The sequence below is a fragment of the Brettanomyces nanus genome, chromosome 4 (genome assembly GCF_011074865.1).
Source record: "Brettanomyces nanus chromosome 4, complete sequence".
NCBI lineage: Eukaryota > Fungi > Ascomycota > Pichiomycetes > Pichiales > Pichiaceae > Brettanomyces > Brettanomyces nanus.
In genome coordinates, this window is record NC_052377.1 from 2,590,290 (window position 1) to 2,606,142 (window position 15,853).

General features: G+C 43.7%; 7 protein-coding genes across 7 annotated transcripts; 4 read left to right on the forward strand and 3 right to left on the reverse strand.

The window, feature by feature from the left end:
- Window positions 1-24: 24 nt before the first annotated feature.
- On the reverse strand, window positions 25-4,092 carry ADE6 (phosphoribosylformylglycinamidine synthase; the record flags this gene model as incomplete). The annotated part of the gene is made up of 1 exon (XM_038924717.1): window positions 25-4,092. The coding sequence occupies one exon, from the start codon at window positions 4,090-4,092 to the stop codon at window positions 25-27; it is 4,068 nt and encodes a 1,355-aa protein (XP_038780645.1).
- A 187-nt stretch (window positions 4,093-4,279) lies between these two features.
- On the forward strand, window positions 4,280-5,647 carry GCN5 (histone acetyltransferase; the record flags this gene model as incomplete). Its single annotated transcript, XM_038924718.1, has 1 exon — window positions 4,280-5,647. The coding sequence occupies one exon, from the start codon at window positions 4,280-4,282 to the stop codon at window positions 5,645-5,647; it is 1,368 nt and encodes a 455-aa protein (XP_038780646.1).
- Window positions 5,648-5,670: 23 nt separating this feature from the next.
- PUP2 (proteasome component pup2) lies at window positions 5,671-6,456 on the reverse strand (the record flags this gene model as incomplete). Its single annotated transcript, XM_038924719.1, has 1 exon — window positions 5,671-6,456. One exon carries the CDS (start codon window positions 6,454-6,456, stop codon window positions 5,671-5,673), a length of 786 nt encoding a protein of 261 aa, XP_038780647.1.
- A 657-nt stretch (window positions 6,457-7,113) lies between these two features.
- Window positions 7,114-8,052, forward strand: FOA43_004482 (uncharacterized protein; the record flags this gene model as incomplete). The annotated part of the gene is made up of 1 exon (XM_038924720.1): window positions 7,114-8,052. One exon carries the CDS (start codon window positions 7,114-7,116, stop codon window positions 8,050-8,052), a length of 939 nt encoding a protein of 312 aa, XP_038780648.1.
- Window positions 8,053-8,108: 56 nt separating this feature from the next.
- Window positions 8,109-11,252, reverse strand: FOA43_004483 (uncharacterized protein; the record flags this gene model as incomplete). The annotated part of the gene is made up of 1 exon (XM_038924721.1): window positions 8,109-11,252. One exon carries the CDS (start codon window positions 11,250-11,252, stop codon window positions 8,109-8,111), a length of 3,144 nt encoding a protein of 1,047 aa, XP_038780649.1.
- A 1,164-nt stretch (window positions 11,253-12,416) lies between these two features.
- On the forward strand, window positions 12,417-14,533 carry FOA43_004484 (uncharacterized protein; the record flags this gene model as incomplete). The annotated part of the gene is made up of 2 exons (XM_038924722.1): window positions 12,417-12,421; window positions 12,535-14,533. The coding sequence occupies 2 exons, from the start codon at window positions 12,417-12,419 to the stop codon at window positions 14,531-14,533; spliced, it is 2,004 nt and encodes a 667-aa protein (XP_038780650.1).
- Window positions 14,534-14,712: 179 nt separating this feature from the next.
- Window positions 14,713-15,834, forward strand: FOA43_004485 (uncharacterized protein; the record flags this gene model as incomplete). The annotated part of the gene is made up of 1 exon (XM_038924723.1): window positions 14,713-15,834. The coding sequence occupies one exon, from the start codon at window positions 14,713-14,715 to the stop codon at window positions 15,832-15,834; it is 1,122 nt and encodes a 373-aa protein (XP_038780651.1).
- Window positions 15,835-15,853: the final 19 nt, after the last annotated feature.

Below are 15,853 nucleotides of genomic sequence, written 5' to 3' on the forward strand. Positions count from 1 at the left end.
TCTTCATAAATTAAACTAACCTACCTAACTACTGGTCTTCTCCACCCAAACCCTTGCGTTTCTAAACAACCGAATCCACGGTCCATAACCTCCCCATTTCTGGATCTCTTCTTCAGGATAGTACGAGTTGGCCTCAAGACGAGACACCCTCTCTGGATGCGGCATCATGGCTAGAACTCGACCGTTTGGTGTACGAACTCCACTGATTCCCTCTGGGGATCCATTTGGATTAAATGGATACTTTTCCGTAGGAACTCCGTAATTATCTACATATCTGGCAGCAACAAGTCCTTGCGAGTCGAAGTCCGCAATCTGCCTCTCTGACTCGAAGCTGGCACGACCTTCTCCGTGGGCTACGGCAATAGGCAATTTCGAGCCTCTCATGCCGTCAAAAAAGATACACGGGTGTGCAGAGTTCTCCTCTGTCACCTCCAAAGTGCACACACGAGCCTCATACTGTTCAGACTTGTTCTTCTCGAATGTTGGCCACGATTCTGCGCCCGGAATTAGCTCCTTGAGTCTGGTTAGGAACTGGCATCCATTACAGGATCCAAAGGCAAAAGTATCTGCTCTGTCATGAAAGAATCTCCGAAACTCAGCCTTGGCACGACTATTGTAAAGAACAGACTTGGCCCAGCCATTACCTGCACCAAGCACATCACCATACGAAAATCCTCCGCAGGCAGCAATACCCACAAACTCATTTAGGGACACCTTTCCTGAAATGATGTCTGTCATATGAACATCATAAGCATTGAATCCAGCCTGCTGAAAACACCAGGCCATCTCAAGTTGTGAGTTCACTCCTTGCTCTCGCAAAATCGCCACCTTCGGCTTCTCACCGCCAAATGTACTTATTCCCAAGTCATCCACAGGATCATAAGTCAATTTATAAGTGAGACCAGGATCCACGTTATCCAATATAGACTGGTACTCTTGATCAGCCGATTGTGGATTGTCTCTAAGTCTCTGAATAAAATGAGACGTCGAAGCCCATTGCTGTTGTAAATGAGCACGGGTTTCAGCTAACTGGGCCACTCCGTTCACGGAGATTGTGATCTTCTGGTCTGAAGAAAACACTGGTTTTCCAACAATAGAAATAGCCTCCTTTGGAACACCATGATGTTCAAAAACAGTCGCAAATTCGTCCAATTCCGAGCGTTTAACCTGGAAAACAGAACCGACTTCTTCATTAAATAGTGCTGCAAGAACATCAACACCGTCCTGCTTCAATTCAATGTCCAATCCACTTCTACTGGCAAAGGCCATTTCAAGTAGTGTCACAATTAGACCACCATCAGAACGGTCATGATATGCTAGGATCGTAGAGCCCTGATGCAATTCAAGAAGTGCTTCAAGGAATCCTTTGAAAATCTGAACGTCATGAACATCAGGAGCATCGTTACCCACTTGTCTAAAAACCTGAGACAATGCAGAGGCACCAAGAGCGTGTGAAGAATTACCCAAATCAACCAACACCAAAACGGTATCATCTTCTCTCTTCATCACAGGAGTCCAAGTCTTTGAGGTATTGTTAACACCACAGAAAGCAGTGATACAAAGAGCCAAGGGAGAAACAACTTCATTTTTGTCCCAGGACATCTTCATAGACATCGAGTCCTTACCGACAGGAATCTCAATACCCAATGCAGGACACATCTCCATACCAACAGCCTTAACTGCACGGTACAGAGCCGAGCCTTCACCGGGTGTTGAGGCAGAGGACATCCAGTTGGCACTGAGCTTGACTCTATCGAGACCTCTGAGGTCAGCGGCAAACAAGTTAGTGAGAGATTCGGCAACACAGATACGTGCAGAAGATTCCGGAGATATCAAAGCCAATGCAGGCCTCTCTCCAGTAGCCATAGCATCACCAGTGGTAACTACAGTATCACCAAGAGAAGTGGCAGCCACTCCAACATCGGCTACAGGCACTTGCCAAGGACCCACAAACTGATCTCTGTCGATAAGTCCAGTCACAGTTCTATCACCAATTGTTATAAGAAACGATTTCGAGCCAACACATGGCAAATGAAGCACCCTTCCTAAAGCATCAGCTACAGAGATGTCATCCAATTTCAAAGGCTCAAGCTTCAAAGGTCTGGTGGCATCCTCACGCGACATTCTTGGAGGTTTGCCAAACAACAGACTCATATCTAAGTCGATCGGTGTGGTATTAAGAAGCTTGTCAGTCAAAATAAGTCTTTGTTCGCTAGTGGCGGTACCAACAACGGCAAATGGACATCTCTCACGGTTGCAAACAGCTTTGAATTGATCGATATCATGTGGAGCAACTGCCAGAACGTATCTTTCCTGGGACTCGTTACACCAGAGCTCCATAGGAGACATCCCAGGTTCTAGACATGGAATATTTCTAAGCTCGAACTTTCCTCCTAGTCCATTGTCGTGAACCAACTCAGGGAACGCGTTGGATAAACCACCCGCACCAACATCATGAATACACTGAATTGGAGAATCCATACCCAAGGCATTACAGGCGTCAATGACCTGCTGGGCCCGACGCTGCATTTCTGGATTACCACGCTGAACAGAAGCAAAATCAAGTTCAGCAGAGCCTTCACCAGATGCAACAGACGATGCAGCACCTCCTCCCAAACCGATCAACATCGAAGGACCCCCGAGAGCAATGAGACAGGCGCCAGGAGTCACTTTAAAGTCTGATTTTAGAGACAATTGAGGTCTAACAGAACCCAAGCCACCAGCAAGCATGATAGGCTTATGGAATCCACGAACCTGGGGCTTACCATCGAAATCTTTCACGGTGGTGGTCAAAGTTCGGAAAAAACCAGTAATGGCAGGTCTCCCAAACTCGTTGTTAAAGGCAGCAGAACCCAATGGAGCCTCAATCATAATCTCCAATGGAGAAGCAATATGATCCGGTCTTCCAATATTCAATTCCCATGGCTCTGATTGACCGGGCAATTGCAAGTCGGATACAATGTAACCGGCCAAACCGCAACGGGTCTTAGAACCACGTCCGACAGCAGCCTCGTCCCTAATTTCTCCACCTGAACCAGTGGCAGCACCGGGGAAAGGTGAAACAGCAGTTGGATGATTATGAGTCTCAACTTTGATTAAAGTATGAACCAATTCAGCCAAAGAGGTCCATTTGTGTGCTTTGCTAACGTCAGGATACCACAAATAGGCATCAGTGCCTTCGTAAACGGCAGCATTATCACTGTAAGCAGATACAGTATATTGGGGATTCAACTTATGAGTGTTACGGATCATCTGAAATAATGAACGATCCATCTTATCTCCATCGATCTTCCAATCAGCATTGAAGATCTTATGACGACAATGTTCCGAGTTCACTTGAGCAAACATGAACAACTCGACATCGGTAGGATTTCTATGAAGCGTATCGTGGAAAGCCTTAATCAAATACTGAACTTCGTCTTCGTCAAGAGCAAGACCCATAGCCTTATTGGCCTTATAAAGCTTATCCTTAGAGCCTAGAATGTCAACTATAACAAGAGGTTTAGGATTATGACTGGCAAACAAGTCATCAAACTTCGGAGTCGATTCATTGACATACAAAGTTTGAGTCATTCTATCATATACACTACTCAAACATTTGAACTTGTCCTTATTAAAGAAGTCCAAGATGGGAAAGCCTGGTCTAACTTGGAGAAGGAAAGCCTGGCCTCTTTCAACACGATGAACCAAATTACCGAGACCACAAACTTCAACAATATTAGTGGCTTTGGAAGACCAAGGAGAAATGGTACCGGATCTAGGAATAACTCTAATAAGGTATGTATCAGGGCCTAAACGAGAAGTTAAAAGACCTTCAGTATCAGCTTGAACTTGAACAAGATCAAATAACTCTTTTGTGAGAGGGTCAGAAAGATCCAAAGCATTGTCGTATTTAAGTAACAAATGTAATTTGTCAAGAGAAGAAGAATCAGTGAGTAAAGAGGGATCGACATCAACATAATGAACGTAGCAGGACTTAATAGAAGTCACGACAGAGGAATTGACAAGTTTATTAACTGCAGTGATCAACGTGGCAATACGGAAGCTAGATAGAGCTTCCGGACCCGGAAATATAAGCATTTGAGAGGACATGGTGCCTGAAACGGAAGAACAAGAAGGAGCCTAGAGACCCTAAAGAGAGAAGAATTGAACCAAATTAAAATCGTGGAGAAGTCAGCAGATGATATGTGGCGCAGTTTGTGGGTGGCGTAGTTGATGATTAAGTGAATTTTTGAAGAGAAGCATCTCGAAGATGAGGTTGTTCTTTAGAACAGTGGACATGGCTGCAACAAAGAGAAAGAGAACACGAGGAAAGGAGGTGGGAGAGGAGGCAGTGGCCGAGACTGAAGAAGAGGGGGAGGCGGAGGCTGAGGAAGAGGAGGAAGAGGCCGAGGAAAAAGCCGAGGAAGAGGCCGAGGAAAAGACATCTTCACCAAAAGATCAGAAGCCAAATGACGACCTTGGGATCTCGAAAATTGAAGTGGATAACGAAGAAGCTATGGATGAAGAACCACTAGAAGAAGAAGAACGTAAACGAATTGTTAACTACGAATTTGATGGACGGAAATACTCATACAAAGAAAAGCCTTCTGTTATAGAGGAAAAGGAAGGAAAGATCGAGTTTAGAGTAGTGAACAATGATGGAAAAGGAGATGAGTTGATCATTTTGACTGGGTTGAAGAATATCTTCCAGAAACAGCTTCCAGAGATGCCCAAAGCTTATATTACCCGGCTTGTATTTGATCGTTCGCATGTGTCTATTGCAGTTGTTAGAAAGCCACTTATAGTAGTAGGAGGAATTACAATCAAGCCATTTGAAAGCCATCATTTTGCTGAGATTGTATTCTGTGCCATCTCCTCATCGGAACAGGTCAGAGGTTATGGTGCTCATATGATGAACCATTTAAAGACGTATGTTAGAGGTACCATGGATGTCAAGTATTTTCTCACATATGCAGATAACTATGCTATTGGTTATTTCAAGAAGCAGGGATTTACTAAGGAGATAACTCTGCCCAAAAAGCTGTGGATGGGATATATTAAAGATTATGAGGGAGGAACACTAATGCAATGCACTATGCTACCGAGAATCCGGTATTTGGATGGTCCTAAGATCTTGTCATTACAGAGAGCTGCTATATTGAAGAAGATAAGGTCGATAGGTCATTCGCACTTGGTTCGACCCGGATTAAAGCACTTTAAAGAAAATACACCTTCTCCATTAGATCCTTTGACGATACCAGGAATTAGAGAAGCTGGTTGGACTAAAGAAATGGATGATTTGGCACAACAACCAAAGAGAAGTCCGCATTATGCTGTTATGATGACTTTGCTCACAGAAATGATGAATCATCCATCAAACTGGCCGTTTCTACAGCCCGTTAATAAGGATGAGGTCGCTGATTACTACCAGGTTATAACAGAACCAATGGATTTGAGTACTATGGAGGTGAAACTTGATAGTAATGCTTATGAAGCATTGGACGACTTCCTCTACGATTGTAAGTTGATCTTCGCCAATTGTCGTCAATATAATGGGGAGAATACCACCTTCTTCAAGAACGCCAATAAGTTGGAAAAGGTTCTCATTAATAAGCTTAAGGATTTCCCTGAGTATTCACAGTATGTCGACATGCTACAGCAGTAATAACTAACTAACTATATAACTAACTATGCTTCTGCCCCTTCTTCTGCCTCCTCTTCTCCCTCTTCCTTCTCCTTCTCCTTTAGTTTGTCTATTATACCAGCCAATTCTTGCTCACTGTAAATTCTGAATCCACCTTCTTTAGTAACACTTGCCATCTGGGCATTTTTACTATCTAGCTTCTCTTCCATCACCTGTTTAAGCACTTTAAGGGCCAAAAATTCGGCCTCTTTCAACGTAAGTGACTTATGATACTCATTTTGAAGCTCTGCCTGAGCTCCTTCAGATCCTGATCCAATGGCCTTTGCATCATATCGGTAAAAGGTTCCACTGGGCTCAGAATGATACAATTGAGGACCCTTCTCTTCATCATAACCAGCCACAAGCAATGCCACACCAAACGGTCTAGACATAAGTCTCTTCTCTCCAGATGCTCCCTCACCAAATCGAAGAGCCAAATCACAAACGCTTTGTGTCAATGCTTCCACTCCGATTGGTTCATGATAGTACAAGTCATGCTGAACAGCAGCCACTCTGGCATGATCAATAAGAGAACGAGCATCGGCTGTAAGACCGGACATAGCACATCCGACATGCTTTTCAACCTCCATGATTTTTTCAACGCTGTCACTTTCTAAAAGTGGCGAAGTAACACGCTTTTCCACAGCTAATATAACACCCTCACTGGTACAAATGCCGATGGCAGTTGAACCCAATTTAATGGCCTCCAAGGAATATTCCACCTGGAATAGACGGCCCTCCGGAGAAAAGGTCGAAACACCTCGATCATATTCACTTCGGGTTAAAAACATGGCAGCTCTGGGGAAAGGAGAAAAGAGAAAGAGGCAACGAGCCAAGACAAGACAGGACAAGAGAAAAGAAGTTGAAGGCAATATTCGAAATGTGGCGGTGCAACAAATTGAGTGGTGCTGTTGTGGCTGATTATACTTTTCTTATATCCCATCGGTTCCCATATTGATCAAGATGCAGCAGTGTAGGGACTCTCATTGTCTACCAAGAGAAACTATGTGGAGTTCTTTCTCTGCTGTTTACTTTTACGGACTAAACAATTCTAGTCTGCTGGCTATGGACGTGTTCAACCATACTAGTGCCGTTATTCAATTCTTCTACAGCCCTACCACTAGCATAGATTACCAATGTTCTCTCTCAATTTGATACAGACTCTGTCTGTCCGAGTCTGTCTCAGTACAGTGCAGCTTGCCTCTGCCTATGGGCGTCTGCCTCTCCTATCGGTGTCTGCCTCTGCCTGTCGGTGTCTGAGTCTCTTGCATACTGCCTGTACCCCTAAGCTTCCTCTTTAGGTAACTCTCAATCTCACACATTTCCCTTTTCGGACTTGTCAAAAATCGAATCAAAAGGGATCATCATATAAATAGGGACACATTTCCCTCCCCGCCAGTATCCTTTTCGCTATCTGATGATCACTTATGCTCTTTTCTATATCAATCATGATGAATACCCTTCTATGGAATCTTATCTCTGCTGTACCTGGCTTTACTTATATCGACGCGTTCTTCAAGGATTTCATCAAAAATATTCTTAAAACAGGTCCTATTCCCAACCATATCTCTTTTGTTATGGATGGAAATCGTCGTTTTGCTAAAACTTGGAATTTACCTCTAAAGGAGGGTCATAGAAGAGGTGCAGACGCTTTAATGAATGTCTTACAATGCTGTATTGACCTGGGAGTTAAGAATATGACCGTCTATGCCTTTTCTATAGAGAACTTCAATAGGCCTCAACCAGAAATCGATACCATCTTTGACTTATTGGTCTCAAAATTGGCTTATATCTCTGAAGATAACGAATTTTGTGATACCCAGAAGTTGCGTATCAAGATTATCGGTGACAGATCTCTAATTCCTGAAAGAATCTTGCAGGATATCCAACGAATTGAGGCTAAAACAAGCTCTCACAAGGATCATACCCTTTTTATTGCCTTTCCGTATACTTCCAGAGACGATATTACCCACTCTGTTAGACAAATCGTCTCTAAAGTGAAAGATGGCCAACTAAAAGTGGACCAGATTGATGAAAATCAAATAGAAAAGAACTTTTACTATGAAGGAGAAGCAGGTAAAGTGGATATCTTGGTCAGAACCTCTGGTCACACTAGACTCAGTGATTACATGCTATGGCAATGTCATCAGGATTCAGTCATAGAGTTTCCCAATACTCTATGGCCCGACTATCAGTTCTATTCTACTTGGTGGACCATATTCAAATGGAGTTATTATAAGACCCTTCAACTACAGGATGCAGAAGTGATGCAGATCAAAAAGTTGAGTCCTGAGGAGATTGATAGACGATACCAACACCATCCAACCTACCAGAAGCCTATCACAGAATTCACACACCCGCCTTATGCTTCTGTCGTCAAGAAATAACTACCTTAATTGCTGAAAGACAAGAATTGATTATGAAGAGTATTTAATAGTAAAAATCAGTGGAACAACTCCTGTTCTGGGTTTCCAGTCGGGGCTCTGGAGAAACTGGAGTAGCGAGCGAAAGGTGAGTTTCTCTCCAAGTCATACTCTGGATTATGTGCCTTCTCCTGTTGCCTGTAGTAGTGTCTCTTGAAGAATTTGTAGAGCTCAACACAAAGTAAGAAGAGAACACTGAAGGCCACGGAGAAGCCCCACTCGTATGTGATAGGTTTATGCAAAAACACTTTAGTGTTGATCACAGGGATGTAAACTGTGGGGAATATAGTAAATAAGCCGATTATCACCGACCAGAACAAGAACTGGTTACCCCAGAGATCTCTCATCCATTGCGTCCAGGGATGTTCAGTTTCTGGGTGCATAAAGAATAGCGAGCGACGAAGATGAACCACCTCCCATGCTAATAGTAATGCACACCATGTCATCACGGCAAACGCACCCGACCTGGCCCGGAAAACCCAGTAACACGACGAGGCGTAGTCCGTACTGTTACAGTTCTCACCAAAGTCTGCATTACCGTTGGCATACATGTCAATGACAAACGGAACCATACAGCAACTGGCAATCACCACTCCGTAGACACACATATCTGAAAGTACTTCAACAGTAAACACTGCTTCTCTAGTATCTTTCGGTGGCTTTTCCATTATATCATCAGCGGCTTTCTCGACACCAAGTCCCATAGCAGGGAAGCAAGAAGTGGCCACAATGACCCACAAAACTTCCACTGGAGACAATGGAAATACAGAGAATCCATCTTTATCCTTGAATACCAAACCAATCATCAAGAAAAGTGTCTGTGCGACGTTAAGAGAGAGCAACTGAAGAACGAACTTTTGAATATTGTCGCTCATCCTTCTGCCTTCTTCTATGGCGTTCAATATAGATGCAAAGTTGTCGTCCGAAAGAACAATGTCACTAGCATCTTTCGCCACATCTGATCCGTTCTTACCCATCGCAATACCAATATCAGCCTTCTTCAAAGAAGGAGAATCGTTAACACCATCCCCAGTCATGGCAACAATCTGTCCACGTCTATGAAGAGCATTAACAAGACGGACTTTGGTCTGTGGAGCACAGCGGGCGATAACAAGTGGAAGAACGGGAAGTTTATCAATCTCATCATCAGACAGACCATCAAATTCAGGTGCAGTCATCACCATAACCTTGACAATTTCTTCGGAATAATGGTACATATTATGAGGTAAGATACCGACTTCCTGAGCAATAGCTCTTGCGGTCGATGGATGGTCACCGGTGGCCATATGAACTGAAATACCAGCCTTGTGGCACAACTTCACACTGGGAAGAGTTTCTGGACGTGGGGGATCGTAAATTCCGATAAGACCAATAAAAGTAAGGTCTTGCTCAACTTCTTTTCTGGGTGTAGTTTCCCATTTGTCTCCTCTATTCTCAGATAACTCCCTTCTGGCAAATGCAAGAACTCTCAAACCTTTTGAAGAAAGGGAATTCATGTTCTGTTCAATGAAATCCTTGGTAGAATCATCGACCGGCACTATTTCATCTGTGATAGGATCATGCCAGGTGTTGCAACAACTCAAAACTCTCTCAACAGCACCTTTGGTGAAGATGACATCATTACCGGTTCTTTTTTCATGATAAACAGATGACATTCTTTTGATAGATGAGTCGAACGGGAATTCAGCTAAATGAGTGAACAAATTGTCTTCCTCAACCATCTTGGTCCTGGAATATCCAATACGAGTAACAAACACCTGAATGGCAATTTCGGTAGGATCACCACGAGCTTTCCAGACCATGTCACCAGTTTCTTCATCGTTATCTTCAAAAACAACGGCGATGTTGGCCAAAGAAGCAACCCAAATCCACTTCAAGAATAAAGACATCTTTTCTGAGTCTTTGTGCTTCCTTAAAAATTCATCGTAACTGATCCAGTCATTAAAGTCATTTTCGGCAATCTCCACAGGAGTTCTTTCGATAAAACGAACTTGACCGCATTCTGGGTTGAACGGTTCATCGGAATCTATTACAGAAAATGTACCAACACTGGGAATGAAGATATTCCTGGCGATCATTCTTCCTTGAGTAAGAGTACCCGTTTTATCAGAGCAAATTGCATTAACAGAGCCTAAATGTTCCAAGGAATCGATTTTCCGGACAATAACGTGTCTCTTAACCATCTCTTTAGCACCAATGGCCATGGTAATTGTTAAAACAGCCACTAAAGAAGAAGGTATCATGGAAATGGCAACACAAATAGCGTAGATGGCTACCTCTTGGGGAACGATAAATTTCTGACTAGCCATTACAACGATAGCTAACACAATAGCAAAGAAGAAAAGATAAATGGCCAATTTAGAAAGCTTGCGTTTTAATGGAGTTCCTTCAGTAATTCCCAAAATATAGCCAACAGTATTGTAGATGGTACTCCAGGCAGCTCGGCCATAATCTGAACAAGAAGCAGTTTCCTTGTTCTCGACTTTCACAATAACCGTCTTGGTTTCCTTCAAAGAAGAAGCAATCTTACCGATTTCAGTGCCAAGTCCAGTAAGAACGGCAACTCCTGTAGCACGACCTTTAGAAACAAAAGATGATGAGTAAGCCATATTAAGTCGATCACCTATTGGGATCTCCTGCAGGTAGACATCTTCAGGGTTCTTTGCAATCGGGATGGATTCGCCGGTAAGCAAAGCTTCATCGGTCTCAAAATTCGAAGTATCAATCAATCTCAAATCTGCTGGAATAGTATCTCCAACTTCAACCATAACAATATCACCTGGAACTAGATCTTCAGCAGAAATGGTCAAGTCACTACCTTCTCTGATGACCCTGGCGGTCGGAGAGCTGAGACTCTTTAAAGAACCCATGGTCTTTTCGGCCTTATATTCTTGCCAGCCACCAATGATAACATTTAGACCTATGATAAATGCAATTACACCACCAGTAATCCAATCTTGAATTGCAAAAGAGATTATCATGGAAATAATAAGCACCAAAATCATCGCATTACATGTCTGATGGAGAACGATAGCAGTAAAACTGATCTTAGCATCTTCACCTAAATTATTCTTACCGTATTTGTCCAGTAATTTGCTCACCTGAGATTGGGTTAGTCCCTTTGAATCTGTACCAAATACATCAAAACATTTCTCTATGGTCATCAGATAAGCCTGAGTCCCCACAGTGTCAGTCTCTGATTCAGAGACTGATGAAGGAGGATATCTGGCGACTACATCCTGGTTGGTTTCTAATTTCTCTTTTTTCAGAAGACATTTGTAAGTAAGTAGTTAGTTAATCATTAGCAGCCATCTTTTTCAATTTGCAGATGATGCGACGTCTTTTTCTATTTATATAACTGCCCTGAAAAACCTGTAGTCATTTAATGATATCATTGCGGAGTACAGTACATGATAAAGCAACGTGCGGCTGTGTTGCAGAATATGTATATTTGTTTCTTTTTATGATGTTTCTTTTTTTTTAACGAGAGGATATCTGTCCGGAAATGAGAGGTTTAAGGAATAGAGCAAATGCAACGAAATGCCGCAAAGTAGAGCAAAATGGAGCAAAATGGAGCAGAAAGAAGCAAAATGCAGCGAAACGAAGTAGAAAAGCTGATTCTATTCTTGTAAAACTCCTTAATTGAAAGAGTCAGTTAAACGATGCCAGTAGTTAGAGCCCTGTACTTAGAACCCTGTACTTAGAACCCTGTACTTAGAACCCTGGGTATATTTCCGACCAAAACATGTTGACGCACGACCAACAAAAAAAAAATACGTTGAAGAAATCACCTCCTTGCATGTCTTAGGTAGTATTACATCCTTACACCGCAACATGCCCAACTACGCGTTTGGCGTTCTGGGCTTCTCCATTCGCGTCACGGTTAGAGCCAGTTTTTTCCCTTATTCAGTACGGTAAACATTAAGGAGAAAATAGTACGCGAAAACGAAACTCCTTTGTTTGTGACGGATCTCAATCAAATGTTAAGGATTGTTTGCAGATTTTTGTTCTTGTTCTTCGTCTGTTGTTGATATCTTCGTTCATTGTCATTCATTTGTCTCTTGTTCATTCGTTTGGTGTCCATTAGATGTCTCTAGAAACATACTCTCAAAGTATTACGCTCAAAGTGCTATATACATTCGATGACCATACGACCTTCCTCGTACGATCGTCCCGTCCAATCAACACCAAGATCATCAGGCTTCCCGGTGGTTCTGTGAATGGCACCATGGTTGGCTGTATCGACCTGAGAAAGTGCCTTACTCTTGTTTCGTCCACATCGCCCGAGTGGTTCCCCAAGGGCAGTGATTATTCCATCTATTCAAAGGATGTTGTTGAGCCGGGGCAACCCTTCGTTGCTTACGGCCTGTGGACGAAGTTGAAGGATAAGAAAAGCCCCGTCATCATTACCGGGCGTCTCTGTAAAAACGTCGTTAGTCTCTACAGCGGGAATGGGGCCTCGGACACGTTGGAAGTTAAGCTTCGGTTCTGTGCTCTTTCTTCCAGTATTACCAAGGCGACCACGCGTCACAGAAAGCGTCGTGGAACAGATCTGGTGTCTTCTACTTCAGAAAATACTAACAGCAGTCCGGTGCGCGTGCCGAACTCGGACGATACCGTGTTCCAAGAACCTCAACCCACTACTAAGCGTCGACGTAGTTCTGTCAAAAGCTCAGGCTCGGGAAGCAACTCGGTAAACTTTTCCTCGCACAAATCGGCTTTCACGCGACCCGTGGCGTCTTCTGGTCTCAACGGATTACCTCAATTGGCCACAAGAACACAATCTTTACCCTTCATCTCAGAACATTCGCTTGCACATCGCATTCTGGTCTCCGATATGCAGGAGCAACAGCAGCTGATTTCCGGGCCCGTGGAAGAACTTGATGCTCGTGGTGATCTCATTTCTAGTCGTTTTTCCAATTTCCAGAAACTCATGAAGACCACTAAATCACAGCCAAAGCGTGCCAGTCGCTCCAAAAGTTTTATACAATCTGTTGTCAAGATTGGCGATATCAGTACTAATGGTAAAGGCCATCAGAATGGCACTTATCAACCTCAGAAGTGTGTCAACTGTGCATCCATCACCAATCCTCCTTACAAGTTCCATCGCGAGGGCATCTACGAGTTCGCAAATGCAGGTCTTCTATGCCGCATTTGCCATAGACTTGAGCAAAAAGGTGACGTTGAAGAGCTACGACGTCGTGGAGAGTTGGGCTCCAAAGGACTTCTAGATGGACCATATATTAGATCTAAGAAGAGAAATATAGGTAGAAAAAACACTACCAGTTCTAGCTCACCCTCGTTTTATTCGTCTCCAGTTTATTCTGACTCCTCCATCAAAAGTAGGCAGAGACAAATATGGCAGCAGTCGGCGATTCCTGAGGAGATATCGAACGGTTCAGACGATATTCCAGGGAGATCATCGTATCAGACGCAACTTACCGATCTAGATCCTGTGTATAAGTCAAGCCTGCCTGATGTTACGTCTGCAGGTATAACTACAGTGATGAATAAGCGCAACCATACATCGTCTTCTGTATACAGTGATAACTCTACGTATACGGCAGAAGAGGAAGAGGAAGAAGAAGACGATGACGAAGAAGATGCTCCAATTAACGCTACCAAACTGAACACAACATTGATACCACTGGATGATGATGATAAAGAAAATCTAGCTCCACAAGAGATGTCTGAAGATATGCCTGCACGGGAACAAAAGTCGCATTCACTTCTAGGAGCTGAAATCTCCCCAAGTATCCAACGGATCATTGATTCGTTCTCGAATCCCGAGCCTGGAAGCAGCAGCTCTCCTACCAAGGATTCGCCAGGAGGAGAATGGGTTAATTCGTTTTTTAACTTCTTTCAGGATGAAGGTGAACACGGTACAGCTGTAGATACCGAGCAGCCGCAGCCACAGCTTAATACAAATATAGTTGGAGGTAGTGCGGCCGATCCGGAAGTGAGCCGAGTGCTTAATAATGCAATAAAATCGAAAGGAAGCTCACCTACAAGTAATTTAAAGTTTGAGAAAACTCCAAAAGATCGGTTTGAGACGACTCCAGCAGATGCAAACGCAGCAGATACAGTGAAGACTCAGTCCGAGACGGATGGAAGTCCGAATTCGATGTTTGATCAACTTTTAGAGGCTGCCAAACAGCCATTGCAGTCTACTGGAAAGGCGGTTAATCTTACAGAGAGACCTGTTTCTTCGACAAAAGTTCAGATGCTATCAGAACAGTCAATTACAATGCCTAGTTCACCATATTTTGAGTCGAACGCGGATACTTCAAATACAGGAAAACTCAGCTCTACGTTGAACTGGGAAAACAACTCGTCGCCTGTAACGGAACCGACGGAACCGACGGAACCAACGGAGCCAACAGAGTCAACAGAACCAACAGATCTATCGGAACTGCCATCCTCTACCATCAGGCCCATTAAATAATAGCATATAGAATAGAATAGTACTAAGCTATAACAGATAAACTCTTTCTTGCACGTGACCTTATATAGGGTTCGTTTCTTCTTTTGGAAGAAACGATAGTTTTTCATTGGCATCGATCTAATGAGCAGAATAATCTTTAAGTTTAAATAACAGGTTATATATAGGCTTACTGGCTTAGCATGTTCGCCTTTAAGACCCCCGGATACAACGGGTACTCGGTGAAATATTCACCCTTCTACGAAAACAAGTTGGCCGTAGCAACGGCTGCCAACTATGGATTAGTCGGTAACGGAAAGTTGTGGATTTTGACTATTCATGACAACGGTCAGATTACCGCAGACGCTTCGTTCGATACACAGGATGGACTTTTTGATGTGACGTGGTCAGAGTTGCATGAGAATCATGTGCTCACCAGCTCTGGTGATGGTAGCGTCTCACTATTTGATACTACGCTATCGAAGTTCCCCATAGCCAAGTTCCAGGAGCATTCAAGAGAGGTCTTTTCCGTCTGTTGGAATCTGGTAGATAAAACTCTTTTTTGCTCGTCCTCGTGGGACGGCACGGTAAAGGTGTGGAATCCTTCAAGGGGGCAGTCTCTGATGACTCTTACATCGGCCAAAGACCTGTCCACAACTGCTGAAAAATTAGAGTCTGGTACGCTATCTGGTAGCGGCCGCGTTCCACTCTCAACAAAACCCACCACGGGAAACCCGAATAATGACTGCGTCTACCAGGCCACGTTCTCTCCACACAACGCCTCAATGATCCTTTCCGTTAACTCGGCCTCGCATTGCCAGCTCTGGGATATACGACAGCCCAACCCCCTCACATTAGACTTTATCTCACACAACGGCCTAGAAACTCTTGCATGCGATTACAACAAGTACAGATCTTCCGTCATAGCTACAGCCTCGGTCGATAAGTCGATCAAGATCTGGGATCTTCGAATGATCCCCAACATTAACCACCAATTCCTCCCCCTTGGTAATAAAATCGGCCCTTCTCCCTTAAACAAGCTCGTAGGCCACGATTTCGCTGTACGCAAAGTCATCTGGTCTCCGCATTCTTCGGATGCTCTTATGTCGTGCTCCTACGATATGACCTGTAAAATCTGGAAAGACTTCACTGATGATAAAGCTAAGTTTCTCAATACTGCCAACTTACAGCGCGGTCAAGCTCTCGTAAATAGCTTCGACAAGCATCGTGAGTTCGTCATGGGATGTGACTGGTCGCTCTGGGGTAGTGGCTTTGCCGCTTCGACTGGCTGGGATGAAATGGTATATGTATGGAAAGCCATGTAGACAGTCCTGGGTAGTGATG